Source organism: Oxyura jamaicensis, chromosome 10, assembly GCF_011077185.1.
Source record: "Oxyura jamaicensis isolate SHBP4307 breed ruddy duck chromosome 10, BPBGC_Ojam_1.0, whole genome shotgun sequence".
Lineage (NCBI taxonomy): Eukaryota > Metazoa > Chordata > Aves > Anseriformes > Anatidae > Oxyura > Oxyura jamaicensis.
Window position 1 is genome coordinate 7,344,979 of NC_048902.1, and position 22,525 is coordinate 7,367,503.

General features: G+C 36.9%; 2 protein-coding genes and 1 long non-coding RNA gene across 3 annotated transcripts in view; 2 read left to right on the forward strand and 1 right to left on the reverse strand.

Annotated features, from left to right (window-relative positions):
- The window catches only part of LOC118172127, a 15,144-nt gene extending 4,760 nt beyond the window's left edge, over positions 1-10,384 (forward strand). The window contains exons 3-5 of the long non-coding RNA XR_004753562.1: positions 5,451-5,594; positions 8,686-8,766; positions 9,790-10,384. This is a non-coding gene — a long non-coding RNA (uncharacterized LOC118172127). The remainder of the gene's footprint in view (positions 1-5,450; positions 5,595-8,685; positions 8,767-9,789) is intronic.
- CA12 (carbonic anhydrase 12) overlaps positions 5,042-22,525 on the reverse strand; it is a 25,886-nt gene continuing 8,402 nt past the window's right edge. The window contains exons 3-10 of the mRNA XM_035335845.1: positions 21,322-21,501; positions 18,655-18,797; positions 17,718-17,813; positions 15,915-15,978; positions 15,298-15,455; positions 14,130-14,256; positions 8,225-8,306; positions 5,042-7,228 (exon numbers count right to left, since the gene is read on the reverse strand). Of these exons, the coding sequence (XP_035191736.1) occupies positions 7,144-7,228; positions 8,225-8,306; positions 14,130-14,256; positions 15,298-15,455; positions 15,915-15,978; positions 17,718-17,813; positions 18,655-18,797; positions 21,322-21,501 (935 nt within the window). The 3' untranslated portion in view covers positions 5,042-7,143. The remainder of the gene's footprint in view (positions 7,229-8,224; positions 8,307-14,129; positions 14,257-15,297; positions 15,456-15,914; positions 15,979-17,717; positions 17,814-18,654; positions 18,798-21,321; positions 21,502-22,525) is intronic.
- USP3 (ubiquitin specific peptidase 3) overlaps positions 10,838-22,525 on the forward strand; it is an 82,716-nt gene continuing 71,028 nt past the window's right edge. The window contains exon 1 of the mRNA XM_035335844.1: positions 10,838-10,856. Within this exon, the coding sequence (XP_035191735.1) occupies position 10,856 (1 nt within the window). The 5' untranslated portion in view covers positions 10,838-10,855. The remainder of the gene's footprint in view (positions 10,857-22,525) is intronic.

Sequence of the window (22,525 nt, forward strand, 5' to 3'; positions counted from 1 at the left end):
TTTTTTTTTTTTTTTTTTTTTTTTTTTTTTTTTAGTTACTGGAAACTTAGTTTATTTCTTTGCTAGAAAGTTTATTCTTTGTATTTAGTAAATACACACCGGAAAAAAAAGAATGAGAGGAAACTGTTGAAAAATGTGTGAAGAGTATAAAATCTCCACTGCACAGCCTCCTTCACCCTTCCAATTTTTTGTACAGCAATTTCTAAAGGAAAGGCCCTCTTTGATAGTCCCGCAGAGGGTGTATCACTTCTTGTTGAGGAAAAAAATGATTCAGCTTCTAAGCAGTCTTCTGGAAATATGAATCAATTAACATAAATACGTAGGATCGAGGTGTCTGTGAAAATATGGTGTGTTATTAGCTGAAAAGAGAAAGGGCTACAGCTTTACTTGACTAAATCAGGAGTGAGTTAGATCTATGCAAAGTTACTCATTTTTTATTCATAAATTTTGTCGGCTATGTGTGTTAGCAGTAATTGATAGAAAACACCTTAATAATCTGTTGTCATAGCTTAAAAAGCCTTTGGCTTTCCTAGGGGGACATTTGGGTCGGGGACTGTTAAATTAATATTGTACATGCCTCCAAAAACATTTTCATGTGCTGAAGACTATAAGTACATAGTTCAATAGAAAAATAATCCTTGAGTAATTCCACTTGGCTTTTAATTCCTTGTTCCATAGTAAGTGTTCCAGCATTCATGTTTATTTTTACATTTCCTTTTGCTATTGTTTCCAAACTCAAATGCATGGTGATGAGAGGAAGTACAAGACATAACAACTTTTCTGACTCGATTTTCTGATCTGTAAGTCACTAGATGGTGCCATTTCACTTCTCTGGAATCACAAACTGCCTTGCATATTATTTTTAATAATAGTTGATAATGTTTTGAAGAGGAAGTAAAATAATTATATTTTGGAGTTCTTTTTTGAGACTATTTTTTGGTCCTACGCAATATATACATATTTTGTACAAAGATGCTGTTTTAGTGAAAATGTGCAAAATTTCTAAGTTCTGATCTTTTAAATTGTCATAAGCTTTTAGTTTACGTATATTTTGCTGACTTTGATAATGAGATCCAATTTGATAAAAATGCCAATCTTAAATTTAGAATTTTTTGAGACTTTTTTTTCCTTTTCTTCCTGAGGGTTATATACCCTCAGCTAATGTGAATTAGGATATGGATTACTTCAGTTGAGTTATAGCAGTTCTTGTTCATAGACAGTTGCTTCGTGGTTTTCTGTGACTGTAATAAGATTTGAGAAGAGGTTAACAGTTAACAGTGACACATTTACTTTTCTTGCTGTAGACCTTGGATACCACAGAAGCAGCTTTGCACAGCGTAGGGTAACAGGCTGAAAGTTGTACAGGGAACTTTTGCATAACAATTTCATTTTGGAAAGCTACATGGAACTTAGTGAATTGTCACAACTGGTGTGCTAATTAAGAGCTAGGTACATACTAGTTGTGGGTATTATTTCCAACTTTAAACACTGACTTCTGTTTAACTGGTCAGAAATAGGAAGGATTACAAAATCATTTTTGGAAAATGTTTTTGACATTTATTTTTAATAGCTTAAATGGAGAGAAAGGAAAAGTAGGTCTTAACATTCATGGGAATGCTTTTTATTAATAAATTTATTTTGAATGATCCTAGTATCAGCTGATGATTTGCTGGCCAAAAGTCGTGCCTAGGTAAGGAGCAGTGTTACAGAACTGTAGCTGCCATATTGGGACAGAAAATAAGTTTTCTAAAGCTACAGGGTAAGCCAGTTACGGTTCTAGGTTAAAATGTGTGCAGACCTGGAGCCTCTGGAAAGGTCAAGAAAGGCTTCTAATCAAATGATCTGAAAGTGCCACCACCAAAACAATTAACTGGAGGTGTTAGCTGCTTGGTTCCCCGAGGCTTTCAATCCATGATGTCTGTGTTACTTCTTACTTATTTTGTTAAGGGCAAGGCACGCAATAAACATTAACGTTAAAGAAATGGAAAGCATCTGCTGGTGCTTGATACTTGCTCGTGTCAGCCTACGCTATTCCTGGCAGTCAGACACATCCACTCAAAGTGCTCTACAGCCATGTAAGGCCATCGAGCAGTCAATGATGTTTTCTCATGGAGTCTGAAAGCTGAACATGATGGGAAATTTGTATGTGTTACGAAGTCTTTGGTTTGCTTTTACTGGGCTTAATGAAAGTAGAGGGAATTTCAAGTCTATCTGTAAATGTTTACTTGTTGAATAGGCTGCCAAAACTGAAATGGTGTCAGATATTACTTTTGTTTAATGTTTCTGATTATGTGGCATTTTTGAAATGTAGAACATGTAAATACTGCCTTCTTTTAAAGAGGTCTGCGGGGTAGGTTATGCTCCCGTTTACATTTTCTAGTAATGAAGAAAAATGTTGGCCTTTTTTAAAGTAGAAGGAAAACCAAGAAAAATCAAAGAAAGTGAAAGTACAATTAAGATTTGCTTTGCAGGTTAATAATGGAACCCTCACAGTGTCTTTCTGAATTTTTATGTCCCAAATTATATTAATGGTAAAAAACCTGATGTTACCAAGTTTCTGCTGCAGGTAACGGTCACCAAAACCATCATCCAGCCTCACTGCAAGGAGAACTTTGGCTGTCTTGTAGAAGAAATGGCATTTCCCCATTGCCTATTTTAAAACACAGGTGGGTGTCCACTACTGACAAGATATCTTTGGGGAAAAAAAAAAAAAAAAAAAAAAAGGAAAGCAGGGAAAGCATTATCTATTTGTAGCCTGTTGTCTTTTCTTTTCTTTCCTTTTTTTTTTTTTTTTTTTTTCTCTCAGATTATTCTTTATTTATCATACTACTCTCAGTTTATGCCTAAAAATCTTTGAAAACTGTTGGCCAGTTTCCACAAAATCAGGCAAATGATTGAATCATTACAAGTTTCTTCTGGGACAGAAGAGCTCCAGTAGGTAGTCCCCACTGAGGGAAAAGTATTGCCTTGTTTGGCTGACGGGGAATTTAGCCCACACACATTGACCAGCTCATGAAGGAGTATATAGAATCAGACTGGCCACATCTGCTGCCTTACCCACTCAGGAGGCGGAAAATAAAGGAGACAAGGAAGGAAAAGAACTGTTGCAGTGAAATCCTGAAATCCCCTGTGGAAGATGGTGATGAAGTGAGAGTTAATATCGTTTGGGAAGAAAATGTTGAGACTGGAAGTGCTGTGGTAGAGAAGCTGGCATAGATAAGGGATGGAACGTGAGAGTGGGAGCTGGAGTTACCCCTGTTGGGGCATACAGATTCAAGTTAGAACAAGCTATTCAAATCTTGTAGGAATGGAAAGTGTAAATATTGGGATAGGCACAAAAGGACAATTATTTAGGTGAAAGCATGTGTGTGGTAGCAAGTTTGCAGTGTTTCTGGAGCTTGCATTTGTGCAGATGCACAGGTGAATGGGATTCTGTGTCCACCAAAGCAGACCCTTAAGAGGTACAAATCACAGTATGGTAATGGGATATGGATTTGGGCAAAAGGTTGTGCAGAATAAATGTAGATAACCTTTAGAGTTCATTTCACTCCCCACTACCTGTTTCACGCCAACTCTCTCTTCTCATGTGAAGAGCTCTAGTTGTTATTTATGTTCCTACTACTTAGTTGAAATATCTCTATATTTTCTTGGCAAATCATCTTGTGTCCTTGCTGTGAAGGTAGTACAGTAATATCCGTTGTTGTCCTGGTCCTCATGGGGACTCGGACTTTCTTCACTGCAAGTAGATCCCTTAAAAATATAAAATGCTCCTTGTTATACAGAAACAATGACTTCCTTTTAGCCCACCAGCATTCCAAGTAATGTCTAATATCATCTCTCATCTCTCTACACATTTCCAGAGAATAACTGGCGCCTTCCTGAATGTAGGGAAAAAAATCAAGATCTGTTTACTTCATAACTTGGCTTTTATAAAGGAAATGCACAATGGAAACCTCATGGATACCACACATCTCAGCTTAGTTGCAGCTTTCTAAAATAATAAAATAAATGATTAAATATTAAACTTACATATTTAGTGACAGAGGACTATGTGTTAAATATAGATGAGAATTAATGTTGATCTTGCTACAGCATTAATAAAAATGAAAAATAATAAAAATAATAAAATAAAATAAAAATAATATTTTACTTTAACGCAGTAAGTTTTGCATTAGCAAACGAACTCCATTCTCTTCCAGCATTTTTGCTGAAGTATTCTTTTTAAGCTTCTATATTTCATAGGCTTTGTTAGAAATTAAATTTTACTTTCCCTGAAGTAATCCTTCAGGATTTATTTTCAGGCATAACATATAATACATACAGAACTTTTTTTGACTTAATGCTTTATGAGTAGATTTTGAAATATTTAGTTGTGCAAGATGTGTTGTACTATTACACTGCTCACACTAGCGTAAATGTAAAAATAAGATGTTTGTCATGATCCCAGTGTATAATACCTTTTAGTAGAATAGTCTTAAGATTAACCTACCAGTTGAAACAAACTTGTTAGAAGTTGACCTTATGATATATGCTATGATAGGATGTCATAAAATAAGTTCTTTCTGAAGGGAAAGAAAATAAGATCAAAACAGGTAGCTTCTATTTTGGTAACCTCATCCTGAGAAGTTAAATGTCTGACTGAACTCAGAATATCAAAGACAGTCCGTAAGGCACTTCTGTGATGATATCCCTGTTTGTTTAGAAGAAGTGAATGCTCTTGAGTTTGGACGTGAGACTGTATAGTTGCTCTGTAGGTGCATTGTTACATGAAGGAATGGGTTTCCTTATATCGCAAGGAAATGGAAGGGAGCACTACACCCCTTGTGGCATCTAACACTTTCATTTCTTTTTCTAGCTTAAGTTACTTAGGCTTCATTTCAGCTATTATAGTCTCAAAAGTGGGTACTTTTAAAAGGAAAGAGTGAATTGTTTTAAATTTGTTGTGGTGGTGTGTTAACTACACTTATTTTTGAGATCATGTTTGATTTTCCAGACATGCAATGTTTTCCATGTGAGAATGACAAAAATGTCCTGAAACATATTTAAAAGATGATACTTTAATAGGTTTGTTAAATGATAGCAGCTAACAAGACCAGACAGCGCAGTTAGAGACTGCTTCAGCTCAGGAACCACTGGCAGTGTAAACTGGTAATAAAATGTTACTTCATATCCACAAATTCAAATTTACTTGTGTTTTCAAAGCAGCATGGATTTCTTAGGAAGACTCGATGAATTAGAGAACCTTGCAAGTAGGAGTAGCAGCAACATGATTTGTGATAGTCTCTCTTTGGTTTGTTCTTTCTAAAGAAATAGTTCTAAAGGACACAATTTTTGCCTAATGTGTAACATGTTTTCTGTGCTGGTAATGTGAGAGTTTTTCTCACAGTCAGCATATATAGCTTGGCTGATGTTTTTATGTTTGTTGTTGTTGTTGTTGTTTTTCTTAACAGATGCCAAGGATGTTGCATGCAAAAGACAGTGATTGATCAACATTTGTAATTAGCTGAGATGAAGATTAAAAATGAAATAAGAGAAACTGAAGAAACATCTTAAAATATTATCCGTTCTTGTCTTTAGAAACCTGTATGTAGAGAGTAAGTAATACTCCCCTTCACAGACGAATGCTACTTTTGAAGTATTTATAGACATTTCAACAAGATGATCTCTATGTGCTTATTTGTGTGAGGTGAAAATGCTGACAAATGCAATATACTTAGTTGTGAAAGTATGCTCCTAAATTTCCTGCAGAGTAAGAATTAATACATTATTTCTCCTTTCACTGAGCAGCCTGCTTTTGTCATTAAACTTTCTTTGGGGTGGAAAGAGTCCAAAACATAAACATCCCTCTACTATCTTTAAAGGAGAAAACATGTGTCAATAACTATTTATTAATTTATTTAAAATCACAAATGTGACGGTGGTGCTACTGAGCAAACACATAAATACGAATGTAGAATGGATCTAAGTGTAAAATTCAGTTTGGCATTTCCCCAGTAATTAGTGTTTAACAGCATTCAGACCTGGAATTATTTTAGGCATGTCCCTGTGCTGAATCATTTCCTGCCTGTCTCCTAAAGTACAAGCATTTCAGACCCTTCACTTCACGTGTCGAATTCAAGAGGAATTCTGTATACATCTGGTGCTAGACTGGCTAAACCCTATTCTTTCTAAAGTCAGTAAAATTTCACATCATCTTAAATGGAAGCATGCTTCTCACTTTAAAAAATGCTAAATGAGACTCAAAAGCATCTAGCTTATGAAATTTGAAAAAATATTTTTAATTACCTTCTTAAATTAATAGATTCAGAGAGCTAAATCAGCAAAACTGTCGACTGCATAATTGCATTTGTAATATATGCTCTAAAATCAATCAAGATTTCATGATCAGATAGGAAGTAGTGTGCTTAAAAGCAGCAGCAACTACATTATTCCCCCCCATTATTCATACACACTATAAATAAGATTAGGATAGTAAGACAGGATGCCTTTGTGGCAGATTTGTGAGGTTGTATAATAACTGGAACGCAAGCTGTTCTTCAAGTAGTAGTGATTTTTAGTACTGGGTACTTGGGTCTGAACCCCATTAATAATCCATGTGAATCCCATTGCATTTACATTTGTCTTTTTGTGTAATGTTTCTGACTGTTTGAGTCACTGGTGAATGTACTAGCATAATTTGCAGTCAGCCTCATTCAAATCCTGATCTCAAATATGTATTACCCTTTATCTTGTTAACATTCATGATGCTGTTCCTGGATTACCCTAAGACTAATACATTGATTTAGCAGGGAAGAGTGCTTATACCTTGATGAATGTCTTCATGTGGGAATACCTGTGGGAAAATCTGTGCTAAACAAACCATAAAACTGGAGTTCAGGATTAACTGTTAAATCAATTAAAAGACCCAGACTCACTAAGCAGCCAACATGAAAAGAATGTGGTGAGGAATTTAGCTCTCAGGAACATTCACTGATCGTATCTCCCTGCAAAACAAGAGAAAAAGAGCTACAGAAAAGTTTTGGCTGGTACATTTTGAGAACACTCTTGAAGCTAATCATTAGCCAAGAGTGAGAGACATGTTCCACCAATGCAAAGTAAGTCAGTGCTATGAATGAAAAGAGACATTTGTGACAGAGCAGAGCATCATAGTTTGGAGATATCTTCTTCCTCTTTCTGCGTTCCTTGTGTGTAGATGACTCCTCTGTTGTCTTCTCCTCCCTTTTTGCAACTAAAACAAGACAATTGTATTAAATATTTGTAATTGCAATGAAGGAAAAGCACCACTGGATATTTAAAATGTGCTATTATGCATGCATGAGATAATTTTTCTCTTTACTAGTGCAAATGCCACAGCAACTTATTGTTACATGTATTTCAGAAGAACATCTTCTGTCTGGCAAAGTCAATGCTGATCAAAGGGATATAAGCAGGCTGTAGAAAATTTTGTAATGTTAGTATTTTTTCCAGAATTCAGCTTTGGTGGCAAAACAGTCTGGCTAAATGATCTCTTGTCAGTGTGGATTTCTTCCCCTTAAATAATGTGACCTTTGGGAGAGATTTTCTCTAAAACTGTTCCCTTCTTGTTTCTTTTAGTGTTCCAGGAAAAATATGAAAAGATTCAAAGAGCAGCTAGGAGCAGCAACTCTAGCAAAAAGAACAAGAAAAATAAGAAAAGACAATTGGAAAGAGAAAAACTGTGTACGTCAGTTATTTAGCCTATGTGCTTGTCCTGTTTAGTCTGGAAAGGGAGTCTCATTTCCTAACTACTTGTGGGAGTGGCCAAAGTGTAATGTGTTTTTGCCTTCTCCCAGGTACTCACATAAAACTATTTCTTGTCCCTGTATTTTAAGGATTTATATAAGCACTGTTAGAGTAAATAACTATTGTGCAGTTTTTCATAAAAAACAGCCATTCCTACAGCAGCAGAAAGGTGGCCACCATGTCACAAAACTTGCAGCAAGTAAGTCTTAGCGATATAAACATTTTGCTGGAAGTAAAATAGAACAACTTCGGAGTATGTGATGCAGGAGGAATAACATCTACTGTGATATGGAAAAACAAATCAAAGCTTGTAGGAAGATATCTTATCTCCTAAAGATCAAATGTTACCACTGTAAAAACTGTTATCACTGTTCTAGGTTTCAGGCACATGAGCACTTCTTTGTATCAGAACAAAAAAATGGTTTGACTTCTTTTCCTGTAATACGGCAGCAGGACGTCCTACCTTTTCCTCTTGAATAGCCAACAGGCTACCGCGAGAATGATGAGAACTCCCAGAATGCAGGCTATCACAACAGAAACAACACCTAGAAGAGGGAAAATAGTACAAACCACTTGATTTAATTTACTTGACAGCAGAGGGTTGGTCTTTAATCTGTCATAACATTTTCATTTTCCATCTTCAATTTTCCTACAGTCTGCTAACGTCCCTTTGCAGTCGTGGAATGGATAATTTTGCATAGATGTATACCAGAAGGTCCTAATCTCACAACTGAATCCACAGTTTACATCATTGTCAATTTAGAGACACCGGCCAAAGTCACAAAACCAACATGCAGGCAAAGGCATAGAAGCACTGAAGTCCAAAGAGTTTCTGATTTATTATGTATATGAGAGCATAAGCAAAAATGAAGAACTAAACCCAGGCAACAAGGGATTTTAGATTTGATGCCTGTTTTTTCATAGCAGAAGGACACCATTGAAGATGGGCAGCTGAAGAGTGATATGCTTTGTCACTGAAAATGTTGCATAAAGGCATCTAAGAAGGTAAGAATGAATTCAGGATAATAGTATAATCAACTGAGTGATCTCACATTTGCATTGAGATATTAAATGTTATCATTATAATGCCATTCTTGATAAAAGACCTCCATATATGATTTTAGCCTAAAAGTATTTTTAGTTATTTTGGCCTACCCTAAGAACATGAAGATGAGTTCTCTTTTCTTAATTGTATTGTCATAATTCTTTTACACTTTTTCCTATTTTTTTCAAATGGCTATTTGAATCTAAGCAATATCAGAACTCTTTCCGAGTGAAGCTGGCAGGTTTCATGCATTACATCTAAAAATTTTCTGTTATGGAATAGACTTTCGAGAAAGCAGAATGGAGTTTAACCTTACTCCATTTATCCCATTGGATGCTTTATTAATTTTAAGTCTAACTGAATAGAAGAAATGCAATCAATGGATCTGAAGAAATGTATTTTAGAAAAGGTGAGTTTTGCTACAGTAAATGTGCATCAAATGGACTGCAAAACATAACACCAAATAGAAAATTGTGGAACAAAAGCTTGTCATTTAAAGAGGACAGGGAGAAGGAGTTTAAAGTTCATGTTTTATATTTTTGTGTGATGAAAACATCCTGGGAAATTCAGTTAGAAAGTACTTCAGTGTTGTGCTATAATCAACACTAGAGACCGGTTCCCACTTAACTTGTGGAGAGTGGAAGGTTTCAACATTGTAGTTTCAGCTAGCTGCATGTATGTGAAGCTGATTTTATCGGAATAGGTTGCTGACAAAATACATTATAAACGTTTGAGTTTTGCTGACTAATCCTTTAAGAGTGGAGACATATTAAACTGTAGTACTTGTTAATAGTGAGCACGAATTTAGATGTTAATTATTGGCATCCAAACATGGATGACCTAATACTTCAGTTATTTGCATCCTTGACACAAAACACAGCTCAAGGGCCCCATCTTGTGGCTTTTGGGCTCAGATGAAGATTGCAGCCCTGAGTCTTGATACTGAAAAGAGGGAACCTTGCTCTGAACGCGTTTTTTGGCAGAGGCACAACCCTTGGAGCATGCACAACAGGATTTCTTTCACACGTGTGCAGTTGCCTGTCCCAGCCCATGGTTCAGTGTTTGGCCTCCCCTTCTCAGCAAGTGTTCTCTGTTCCTGCCTGTGGTACATCTGGCAGCATCAGGCTGGGCACTTGCAGCCAGCATCCAGGTGCACTTCAATTGTGTGCTTTGGCAGGAAAGCACAATTGTGCTTTTTTTTTTTTTTTTTTTTTTTTTTTTAGGTGAGTGGCTGCACCTGCGAGGGAGCTTTTGTGTCTGTAGTAGGTGGAATGTGAGATTACAGGGATGATGAATACCTTTTTTTGCAATGGATAGAATGTTTTGCTATGGTTCACTGATAGTCAATGAGCTTTTGTAATTAAATGTACTTCGACTGAATGGAGTTTCTATTAAAGTAGCACTGAGCAATGCCTTCTGTAGCCATAGAGACCAGCTCTTGGGTGAGAACAGCAGGATGGGCAATAACCCGTACAATTCAGCCCTGGTAAGTCATGCCAACTTTAAGGATGTGTTGAAAATGCTTTTATAGTCGGTATCACCTCTGCAGGGGAGGTGAATAATGTAGCTTAGTAGAGGAAGAGCCAAATGCTATTCTTGGGTTTGGCACTGGTTCACTGCAGCAATTTTAAGAATGTCACATCTCAGTAAAATTTGACCCCATAGACGGATACAGTAATACTTACCCTATTTCTGTGAAGTGTATGAAAATTATAGCGTCTGATTTTAAGTTATTAGGATCATGGATGGTAACTCAGTACCTTTTACTTTAAGAATTAAGTGTGATTTACAGAGTGAGAGTACACAGGTGCTGAATGGTCAGTTTAAGACCCAGATTGAAAACTGCATTTCTCATTTCTGCCTGACCAGTCTGAATCAAAAACTCACTGGTGCACAGATGCCATTAGCAAATGAGCACTATGCCCTTGCTCAGTCCACCAGGTATTGAATCTTGATGAATTGAGAGGAAAGAAAAAGTGGAAGTTGGATCACTAGGATTCCATATCTTAAACATGGGGTAGCTGATCACTCCAGAACTTCTGTTGCTTCAGTAAGTGTTTCTACATTCACATTGCTATAGTAAATAGTGCTTGAATTTAGGACAGATCCTGCAGAGGAAGTCTTACTGTCCCAGAAACCTGGTAGCCTTACTGCAAATTTTCTTCACTCAGAGGGTGGTGAGGCACTGGAACAGGTTACCCAGTGAAGTTGTGGTTGTCCCATCCCTGGAGGTGTTCAAAGCCAGGTTAGAGGAGGCCCTGGGCAACCTGATCTAGTGGGTGGTATCCCTGCCTATGGCAGGGAGGATGGAACTAGATGATCTTTAAGGTCCCTTCCAACCCAAACCACTCTATGATTCTATGAATCATTGCATACAGTCTGACTTGAGCAGAGATTTGAAGGGGATCACTAAAATAGCCATTCTGAACACAACTAGTTCTATAGCTGGTGATTGAGATTTGAGGTTTGGGAAGAAAGTTACAGACGTTTTCCTGATCATGTAAGAATACTGTGGGGGAAGAATATTTCTAGTTGTCCAAACCACAAAAGCAGAGAAAGGACTGACATACTCTAGCTCTTTCCCTTTTCCACTATTTAGTCATCATTTAGTTTACTTGAAATATTTTTAGTGCAACTAATACTAGTTTGTGTTTTACTCTTGGGGTTATTAAGGGTTATTGATAATTTGGTAAACTTACTGGCAATTTTTAATCTATTTTGGTTAGATAGAGAACTACTGGTGTAATTCTCATCTTAAAATTAGGTTAAATTCAGACATTCAGCAGGATAGCCTGAGAATGATAAAAATCCTGCTAGCATGTATAGGCTTAAAGACATTTTCCCCAATATGGTAGTATTATGTAGTATTATGAGTTTAACATAGAGATGGATTTGGAGCTCCTCTTTTTCCTAATGTAAGCAAAACATAGCACTCAAATTATTGCTTAAACCTCTATTTATATCTTTTGACGAACTGCAAAAACTTAATATATAGTAGAGGATGATACTTAGTACATTAACTATCTCAAAGCAATTAAAGGCCGCAGTGAGTTTTCTGTTAAGTGGATTATAAATTTTGCCTTAGAAGTAAGATTGGCCATCTTAACTTTCTATAAATTCTATGGAATGATAGAGCATATGGCCTGATTTTTCATCTGACCAGAGTCAGTGTAAATGTGTTGACTTCAGTGTTAAGCTTGCCTTCGTGGTTTTGGGAATGTTTAAATCTGTCTTCTTAAATCCAGTTGCTTTTGAAATATAAAGCTAAGTGTTCACTACCCAGTAAAATGAAAGCATTACCTTAAATATTTCAGGTTTGCTAAGTTTGTTTCTGGCTTTTTGGAACCTCTTCAATGTCCATTTTTTGCTGGAATTCAGTAATGCTGGTAAAAAATTAGTATCTTGAGATTGTTAAAATGAATGCTGTTTACGAAGCTGCCCACTTGCTGTTGGCTGAGACTCTTCAGTCTACTTTTAGCATTCACTTATTACAGCATTTTCATTAAGTTATTATAAGTTCCTTATTGTGCAAGTTTACTTGGTTTTGTTTTTTCCCGAAACTTTGGGAATTAAAGCTCTAGCAGTTTGGGACTTTCTGACCTTAGAGAATTTCAAAAAAGCAGAGGCCACTTATTTTTGAGATTTCTGTTGTGTATGTTTGCATCATGTAATGCATTTTGCTTTACCTTTTGTGCTAGAGATATTTCCAGTCATGCTTCATAGATAGGCTCTGTGACATCAGAAGTGATGTCATGGGCTTCTCATTTGTTCCTGAAAAATAAAGCTGGCTTGCCGGGGTACAGTCCCACTAGTGTTATGGTCTGGGCTCCATTCCACTCAGTAGTTAACATCATGGAAACCTTGGGGAAAGTCACTTTTGTACACCTTTATTTGCAAACTGTAGGACGTGTAGACAAGGAGGGTCGCTGAGAACCTAAACTGAAAGGTGCTTGATAAAAAGTCTGAAGTCGCATAGTTTTGACTTCACTGACTGAATTTAACTTCTTCAGCTCCTTTATCATATGTTAAACAAAAGGATATGTTATGCTGTTTCTCTGCACCTCAATATTGGGACATATCCCATCTCTTCTTAAATTACTGTCCCTTCTTCAGTGCTGCAAGTTAAAACAGATGTTTTTCTAGTCAGTAGTTTTCTCTAGGGTGTGCAGAAGTGAGGCCTAGGAGAACCTGAAGTAGTCTGGATCTCTGAATTGTGCTGAAAACTGCATTGCCTTTAGCACTCAAGCTTGCCCTTCGTACACCTGGTCCATAAGGCTTTTTTTGAGGATCAACTATATTGTATTCTGCAGATAGAGTGGTTAATAAAATAAAAGTCAGGAGCTGCAACAGTTGTGGAGATGTAGCCCTTCTTGCTCTGGAGCTCTAGAGATGATCAAATGTAGAGATTTAGTGCCGAGCTAGAGAATATAATCATATTGTGAAGTTATGGCTTGTGGTTCAGGCCATAGTCAGTCTGCTCAGGACTGTAAATGTTTTTTACTCAAGTAAAAATACAGAGAAACTAAAATCTAAGTCATTAGAAATCAATGAGAGATATGTGCTTAGGTAGCAAGGACAGAAAGATTAACATACTTATTTAAATAATTATTAAGTTACACGCAATTATTCCAATATATATATATATTATGTATTGTCATAGTGTAACACTGCACAATTAAGCTTTTGAATCAGTCCTTCTTTGTAAGATGCCTATTTTTTTTCACTTGCAATACTAGATCATACAATACAGTGTAATAAGTTATTTTTACTTGCCAAGTTTGAGTTTCTCAAGGACCTCTTCTGATTCTCTGTAATTTCCCCCAAACAGTCTCCCAGAAATGCAAAGCTGTGATTCCTTTTAAACTTGCCGTCTACACAAAAGCAGACCTGATATGACTGAGAGCCTGCAAGTGTGACTCGTGAGACAAGGCCAGCTCAAGGAGCTAAGCTGACTGAAAGCGTTCAGCTGTAGAGAGCTATTTAGTGTTTGGAGTGACAGCAAATAGCTCTGCTAAGCATGACAAGGCTGAACATGTCTTCCTTCTTTATCTCCTTCCCTTTGATCAGAAAAGTTGCTTGGTACTGGCTTGTCTGATACCTGCTGTGAAACAAAACTTTTTATATGCTCTCCAAATATCGTACTCTCATACAGTTTCTCATGCAACAATGCAGAAAGGAAAGAAAAGGGAACAAAGTGAACTACAGGAGAATGAAACCCCCATATTTTTGTCATGGTTCAGGCAACAGGGCTGCCACATTAATATTTCAGGTTTACACAAGTCACTGTGCAGTTTCTTTGCATAGAAGCATTTGTACAGCTTACCTTCATGGAAAGAAATAAAAACTAGTCTTTCACGGAACTCCTGAACGTTGCGGAAGTTATTGACCATTTCCAGGGGTTCTGGGTCATCACTCTCTGTGCAGTACATGGCTGTTTCCAGTGCCAGCAACTATAAAGGAATCAAACTCACTGAGGGTGTGTGTTTGAAATTGTAGAGGTAGTGAAAGGGAAAGGATACATTAAATAATACTTGAAAGTCTTTCATGGTCTGTAAGCTAAATAGAGAATAATGTGTAAACAGTGTGACACCCCAGGAACCACTACTTGTATTTTTTTCTTTTTCCCCACATTCTGATAAAATTAACCCCTGCTTAGTAATTAACTGACAGGAAAATTGGATGGGAGTAAACATGGTGGCCCTTTCCATCTTCTTGTCAGAACAGTCTAGATCCTAAGCAATACTAAAAGCTATTTCTTGAAAGAACTCTACTTTGTGAAACAAGTATCTGAGTGGACAAAGTTAAGAATGGACTTTCATCACAGGGAGCACACAGTAATTAAATCTCATATTAAATCTGATATTAACATTTTTTTTCCTTGTGCTTATAGCCAGGTAAACTGGAAGATAGCAATTTGGACTTTATATAAATCAGCGTCCACCTGAAAACCAAAAACAAGTTAATTTGGTGATAATAAAAAAGTTAAGTTGGAGAAAAGTCAGGGAATTCAGGTTTGACAAATAATACATCACATGCTTTTTGGAAAATCAACATCTACCCAACTTATCATACCTAAGGTAGTCAGCACTGAAAAACCTAGGCTCTAGGGTTTAGGGTTCAGACATGAACCCTTGACAAAAACGATTTGGTAGTGACTCGAGGGAAGACTCAAGGGAGGGAGCAAGTACATAATGAAAACAGAAATAAATCTTGCTTTACTGTGATTTTTCAAGCTGATGCTATTACCAATAGCTAAGCAGTTTGCTGTCATTTATTTATTTTGATCAACTGAAAATGTGCTAGCTACACAGAGAACAGGATATTCATTTAAGTCAGTTCTGTGATGTGATGTGCTTCCCACCTAAAGGATTTTAGCAATGGTCACTTTCCAATTTTTATAGGAAAGTAAGAGAAATCCAGGATCTTAAAACACGCATTAATGTGCCCTAGCCAGCATAAATCAGGAAAATACATTTTGTATTTAAACTTGCCTGCTCTTGTGAAATTTTAACAGGGTGTCGGAAGACTGTCCAGAGAACGCTAGGGTAGCAAGGAGGAGTTGTCAGGGATCCTTCATAGCGATAGTACTCGTATGGTCTGTCAGGAAGCAGTTCTTGAATATTGAAACCAGGGACTTGGACCATCTGATCTAAAATAGAGGATTTGTATGAAATGCTGAATCATTACTATGTGGACTGCCTCCAGTGAAGCAATTTTGCTTTTCAATAAGCAGAGTGCTTTCAGTCATGTCACTAAAGAAAAGAAAAATCCATTTTAATAGAGATGATTCCAGTTTAAATAGGAAATACAGTTTTTTAGGTTTCCTATATACAAATCATCTTGGATACCAAATCAGAATTTTGTAACATGACCTGTGGCCATGTTAACCAAACAACACCATGTGCAGAAAGTAAGGCTCACATGGTGTAATGGATGTGTGTATCATGCTGGTCATACTCTCTTCAGAGAAATGCATTGATTTTTTTTATTTTATTTTTTTAAGTCATACAGTTTATGACTGGTTTGCCTGGGATTCCTGGTCTGTTTTTTCAGCTGATTATGCCCCTCTCAGAGTGATCTGATATCTCAATCCAATATAGACACTCACCTTTGTATTTCACATTCTGGAAGTGCCTGAAGATCTTTTCATATGATGGGTTGAAGGGTCCAATCTGTAATGAGGAGACAGTTAACAGCTGTGCAAATCATTGTGGTCTGAATATGAATCTTTGCTTCTGCACACAGCAGCTAGCAGCATTTGAAGAATTCTTGCGTAAGGGAAGCGTGTACACTGCCTGGATATTCATTTACTAGAATTACTCTTTTTACTAATAATGCTTGTAGTCTCTCAGTGGCTATTAAAGCTGCTCTGTTACACTCATGCCTTAACAGCTACAGAATAGACCTCTAGTGTGCACTTGAAAGACATGATTGCCTGTTCAGTGTGTAGCGCAAAGGAAGAGTAACCATTATGATTGCCTGTTCAGAGTGCAGTGCAAAGGAAGAGTAACCATTTCCTTTGAGAACATTGTAGACAGAAATACTCAACTGACAGGCTTCTCAGATCAACTGCTGGTTTCTAGTCAAAGCCACATTTTTCCACCCACAAACGTTTTTTAGTCTGCTGCTCCTCACAGGCGAAGAAGATAAAGAATGACAGTGTTGGTGCTGCAGGGCCACTGGCAAGGGCAGTAACTCAACTGTCAAGCAAGACGGGGTTTTTCAACTGCTTCTGGCAGCTTTTTCGTCTAATAATCAATGCTTTTTTTATGAATTCTTTGGTACTTAGCAACTCCTCTGACAAGCAGACATAGTAAGCTGGTGTCCTTAGATCAACTGTAAAAGCCACCAGCTGCCTGAACAGTTTTCGAAGACCTAATCTGCAGAATTAGCAACATTCCCTTATTTGATTTTAAACACTGCTACTTAGGAAAAGGAAAACAAACAAAGTCCCCAGTATAATATGCAGTTCTCTGAAAATTTTCACTTTTCACAGCTGCAACTTCCAAATGAACTGAAATTCAACACTAAATTAATTTCAAATTTGGAACTGCTAGGAATTGAGCTTGGATAACATTCATTAGAATTAGAGCTTTGTCTGCTAACTAGAACATTTTCATTTTTTTTCAATGGAAGTGTGAAAACATGGGCATTTTCAGGCTTTGAGTATTTTTTATGCTGGAGAAAATCCACACATTTAAAAATCATCTTTATAGTTAAGCTTATTCTTATAACTAAGACTCTTAATTATCAAGAAAATAGAGAATTAAATATGTACAAGCTTGTCAAAAATTTCCCTGAAGATCATTATTGCCTTTAATTGCCTAGTTGTGGAGCTTTAGAGTGGAAAATTGGAAACTTGTCCTGTCATCTTAAAAAAGGCATTGGATTTTCTCGTTTATAATTTTGTATTGCTACAGTAATCTGTGATTCAAAGAATCTAGGAAGCTTGCATCCTGAAAACGATGGTCACATCCTAATTCCATGTAGTTGCCAAAGCCAGCGTTGTGTCTGCCTGTGCCTCTGTGGGGCTAAAACTGCTGCGTGCTATACTAGGCAGTTTTTTTGAGTAAGTGGGTTTGAAATTCACAGTTGTCTGCTGTTTGATAAACTCTAATAATCTGTAGTTTGTAAATTAATGCAAAAATGGCTTCAACATCTGAAGTTAATTTACTGGAAAACATGAAGAATTGTCACAATTCCTCTTTTCTTAAAATTTGTACCTGTTATCTATGTGGTAATGGAAACTGCCCCCCCCCCCGCCCCCTTTTTTTTTTTTTTTGAAACAGAGGAACATCTATTCAGCTTCAGAGCTGTTAAATAATTTAGGTATCTTTTTACTTTAAAGCTCTCTAGCAACTTAATGACTGAAAGCTTGTTAAAAATAAAAACCCATAACCATGTATCCTACCTCAAGAAGGATGGCCAAAACTGCCAGGCCATCTGCTTTGTCCATTGCTGCTGTTACATCTGGATATTTCTCAGAGTTATAATGTACAATATGCAGCTACAAAGAAGGAGAGGCAATGTTATGGCTATATGTGGGGCATGGTAACATAGTTATTTTACAACTGAAAAAGACCAGTGCAGCCATCTCAGGCTAAGACATTACAATGGCATTCTTCAGTGGTTTCTGGGTATAGTGTTAAGATCTTTTATAGAGAAAAGCAAAATTTCCTGAGCTCCCACTCTCAGACCCTCTTTGGCTATTACCATCCTGTCTACATGACTTGGGGGGTGGGGAGGTAAGATCTATCGCTTCATCTTCAAGGCATCCTGATTATTGTACTAGCACTGGTAATTTTTTCTGAAAAAGTAGTATTTCATTTAATCATTTTGAGGTAAATATCCAATCAGTACTGCTTTTCAAAATCTATTCCCAAATCCATAATTTAGTATTAGGAAAGATAATGAATAGTTCTTCACTGGATTGAAGAAGGTGAGTTAAGTTAGACGAAGAACATTTCACAATGTTGTTTAAACCCAGCCAAGCAGTGTTGTATGGCTAAAAGATATATCTGTTTTACATAGAAGAACCTAGGTGTCAAATAAGCAACAATTTGCTTGAAATTATTTAGGAGACTCAGTGCCAGTCCTCAGTTTACAATATAATTCCTTGACTTGTGGCATATTCATGAAAGTTCATGGAAGCCTATCTTACTTGCAGTACGCATAACATTTTAGTATACACCCAGACCATAAATTCTTGCATTAAAACCTTTCAGCCTTTTTCTGTCATGTACCAAAGGTAGAGAAACAGTGTAAGAACACTGTAATACCACAGGTGAAGAAACAGTGGGACTTGCACAGCTTTCTTTGTTTCTTTCCCTGAATTCAGCTTATCTTACCTCTGCTGCAAAATGCTTCCCACTGACTGTGTGCTCTGAGCCTTCTGACTTGTTTCTGTTTCCCCAGTGTAGGTGAAGTTGAGATGCAGTGTATTCAAAAGGGAGGTTTCTGATGTGCATAGTAGGTGACAGATACATTTTCACTGTAAGCAGATCAAAACCAGATGGGATGAAATGATAACACAGCTTTTAAGCACAGGGCAAGTAAAACTACTATGTCTAAATGTAGAGAATGAATGAAGCAGAATAATGATTAGATTCTTAACTCTGAATCCGTCTCAGTCTGTAGGTAGGAGCTAAACACTTAAGTTGTCTTTAATCCTTTCTAGGCAGTTTAGGAGAATTTAGAATATTCCTTTTTCCCATTTTCTTGAACTAAAGGAGTTGAATGTGAAAATTGTTGTTAATAGAAATCTGTCTCCTCCCTGAAGAATGCAAAATTATCTCAGCTTTATTAAAAAGGAAGTTATTGAAGCAAAACTTAGGCTTATGTGCCTTCTTTCAGTCCTCATATGGAGGTTAAAAATGGCTTAATAAATTAAAATTTCTCATGATATTTTTAGACTGTTGTTATATTGAACTCCTCTGTCTATTAACATTCTCTCAGGAGCATGTGAAAAAACAAACAAAAAAACCTACTATCTCTCCCTCCCCCTTCCCCATTCAAACCCAGAATATTGCTGCCAAGGAGCAAGGTGATCATAGACATAAATAATTAGCATTTCCTCTCTCAATGTGGTGGAGTGAAGCTTTGGTATGCTGAAAAACAAGCCTTATTTCTGCTTGCTAATGCTGTCCAGTGTGGAACACAACCTGGGTTATTTCTTGTGTAGAATTAGAGCAGGGAAGAAACGGAGATGTTCTTTGTTGTCATTATTTACTTGAGAAGTTTGGTACTTCATAAAGCAATGGCTTGTTTAAAGAAGCAATTTTCTTGTTTTTCAATGTGAATGCAGTTTGTCCTTGAAATGTCCCAGGCGTGTTTTTCATGGAAAACAAAGCTCAAAACCTTAATGAAGGAGCAGTTGCAAACCTATATATTTTTGTGCTAGCTACACATCTTTTCTTGAGGTCTGCCGTTTTCAGTCTAGCTGAAGTAGGTAATTGTATCTGGATTGGCTGGCAGTGAAACAGATTAGTTTTGTGTAGAAATGACAACACTAAGTATCCTACTGATTTCTTTGCTAGCCAGAAGACAAGGTAACAGCAGATGGTGTAATGAACGCTCTAACAAAGAACTAATTTTTCATTACTCACAGCAATTAAGGTTTCTATCTGAGTGAAGTTTCTAGAGAGAGTAGGTCACATGTCCCCTGCCTTCTAGGAGAGCACTTAGCTTAGAATCAATTCCTGTTTTAGGAAGATGAGTTTACTGAGTTGTTGGGTTTTAAATTTTTTTATTATTATTATTATTTTTATTTTTGTCTTGACTTTTATTGGGCAGTGATACTTATTTTCAGGCCTAGTTCTGAAAATCTTGGTGGCATAGGCTGTACTAGGAACTTGCATTTTACTGTGTGACTATTACGTGAGGGACATGCTGCCAGTGTTGCTCTTTTGTCTGTACCTGCTCTCTTGTATCTACCTGCTCTCTGGCACTGTTAAAATACAAAATGATAACGTTTTCTATTGATTATTTAGATTGGCCTAATACATTCAACTGTGATAGTACAATCTTTCATTCAGGGCCGAGAAAGCTTCTTTAAAAAAGAAGGTTTGCAAGGAAAGTGTGTATCATCCATTCCTAGTCTAAAACAAGCTGCTTGGTTTCTAGATGGAGAAACTATTCAGGGGGGAAACGTGACCTGTGTCCTAAGGGATTGGTCCTTAACTGAAGAATAGGCATATGATGACGTACAGAGCAGGTTTACCACACTGAAAGAATGAGGAAAAAGAGAAGCGTGCATTTCAAGCATCTTTTAATAAAGCATGCTAGAGAAGAGCTGAGGCAGAGGCCATTTTTTTTAACACAGGTTCTTTTGATACTTACGCAATAGAGGAGGATATAAAGAAGGCCCTTAGATTATACCTGTTCATATTTACATGACATGAAATGCTGCGTTGATATGGTAGATATTGCAGACCTTCATGAAAATGTCTCTTCTCTGCTTTTACCTCCTATACAGACACTTTTAATACTGTGGTACAGGGCATGTTTGTAAGCTTTTTCTGATTATTTTTCAGTCTTTTAATCTATTTGTCTTATCCTACACTAAAGGAAGTTTCTGCCTCAAGTCAGAGGAATGGAATTGTGCTTTTTTTCAAGTAACTCAACTAAGCTGCTTTGATTAGAATATCAAAGACCTGTTGCACCCATATTATATCAATTTCTCTCTTTCTAATAGAATCACAAAGTCTGTTTTGGAGCACTTCAACCAAAGTACGAAGTAAACCTTTCAAAAGCTTGAAATTAATTTTGACATGCCTAGAGTTTGTTAAAAAAAAAAACACATTTTTTTGATTCTGCTTGTAGCAAATCCATTTGTACTTAGTACATTTACAGGTTTCCCTACCCTGTTTTATAGATTTGTGTATGCTGATGTGAAGGTTTCATAATTACAGCTTAATTTCAACTGATAATCAAAGTAGTTTATCCATGAAATGAAAAATTGCAAACTCCAGCAACTCTTTCCTTCATAATTGCTGATTGTCATTGAGATTCCTTACCTGAATGACCATTATTGGTCAGTGTAAATTGGTCAGTGGAGGGCACATTATAGCCTATGAATTCTAAAGGTGAGAGATTAGAATCATACTGAAGAATCTCTCTGTGAAAATCTATTGGTGATTGAAATACTCCCCCACAGAATGGATATTTCTTCGGCCAGGCCTTCTCTCCATCAGGACCTGTGTAAGTTAACAAAGAGACATGTTTGTCAAGCCTTAGCTATCCAGTTCTTAATCCCCCTCACCCCTCCTGATTCAGCTCTGATCCAACATTTAGAAAAGGAGCCTTTGCTGAATTTTGAAGACTCTTTTTTTCTTTAACTTTTTTCAGTTTCATGTTTCCAGTATGACACTTGATAGGAAAGGGACAAATAACCATAGCAAGATGCATTTGCTGGCAGAGGAAGTACTAGTAAAAGTCTTATGTAGAGACACTTTAATCTTGATTTTTGACATCCTCAGCTGCCATTTTATGTAACACTCTGCTCCACTGGAGAGCTGCAAGTGTGGTAGCTCACCAGGTTAAACCTACAGGCAGCACCATCACAGCCAGCCATGGTGCCTCCGACCCTCTAATGCTGGTATTGTCTCCCTTCAAAGTCCAGAAGAATGACAAGTAGAATTTGTATCTATGACAGCATTAAGATTATTTACTGACATGAATGACTTTTCCCTATAAAAGTTACAGGCATATGCATGCTTATGTGACAATTCCTGTTTTCTGAAGGGAATTTCTGAAAGTGACTTCATGTTGGCAGAGGGAAGTTTCCATACTTTCCAATACACAGAAAACCAGACTTCTATGAACTTTTCCTTATCATACAAACTGCCAGGCTCTTTCTAGCAATACTGCATAACCCACAGTAAGAAGCTAACTTGCAAAAATGGAAAGTGTTACGGTAATTTGACCTGTAATAACTTGTTCAAACTCTTGCAAAACTTCTTTCATCACAGCCTTTTGCCCTAGGCAATCTCTACAAGGAATTGATAATATCAAGAGATTTTTAGTTGTACCTTTTATTTAATTGCTTATTAATAGCTAGCAGCTGTTCACAAGCTGTAAGCTGGGTCTGTTTATATTTAAATTCCAGAAAATGTACTCACAACTTGTGTTTCTCCTTGATACTGAAGATTCATTGCAATTCTTTCTAAGGCAGGAAGATCTTTTGGGATCACCCAGCCTGACCTGTGTAAGACAGGCTAT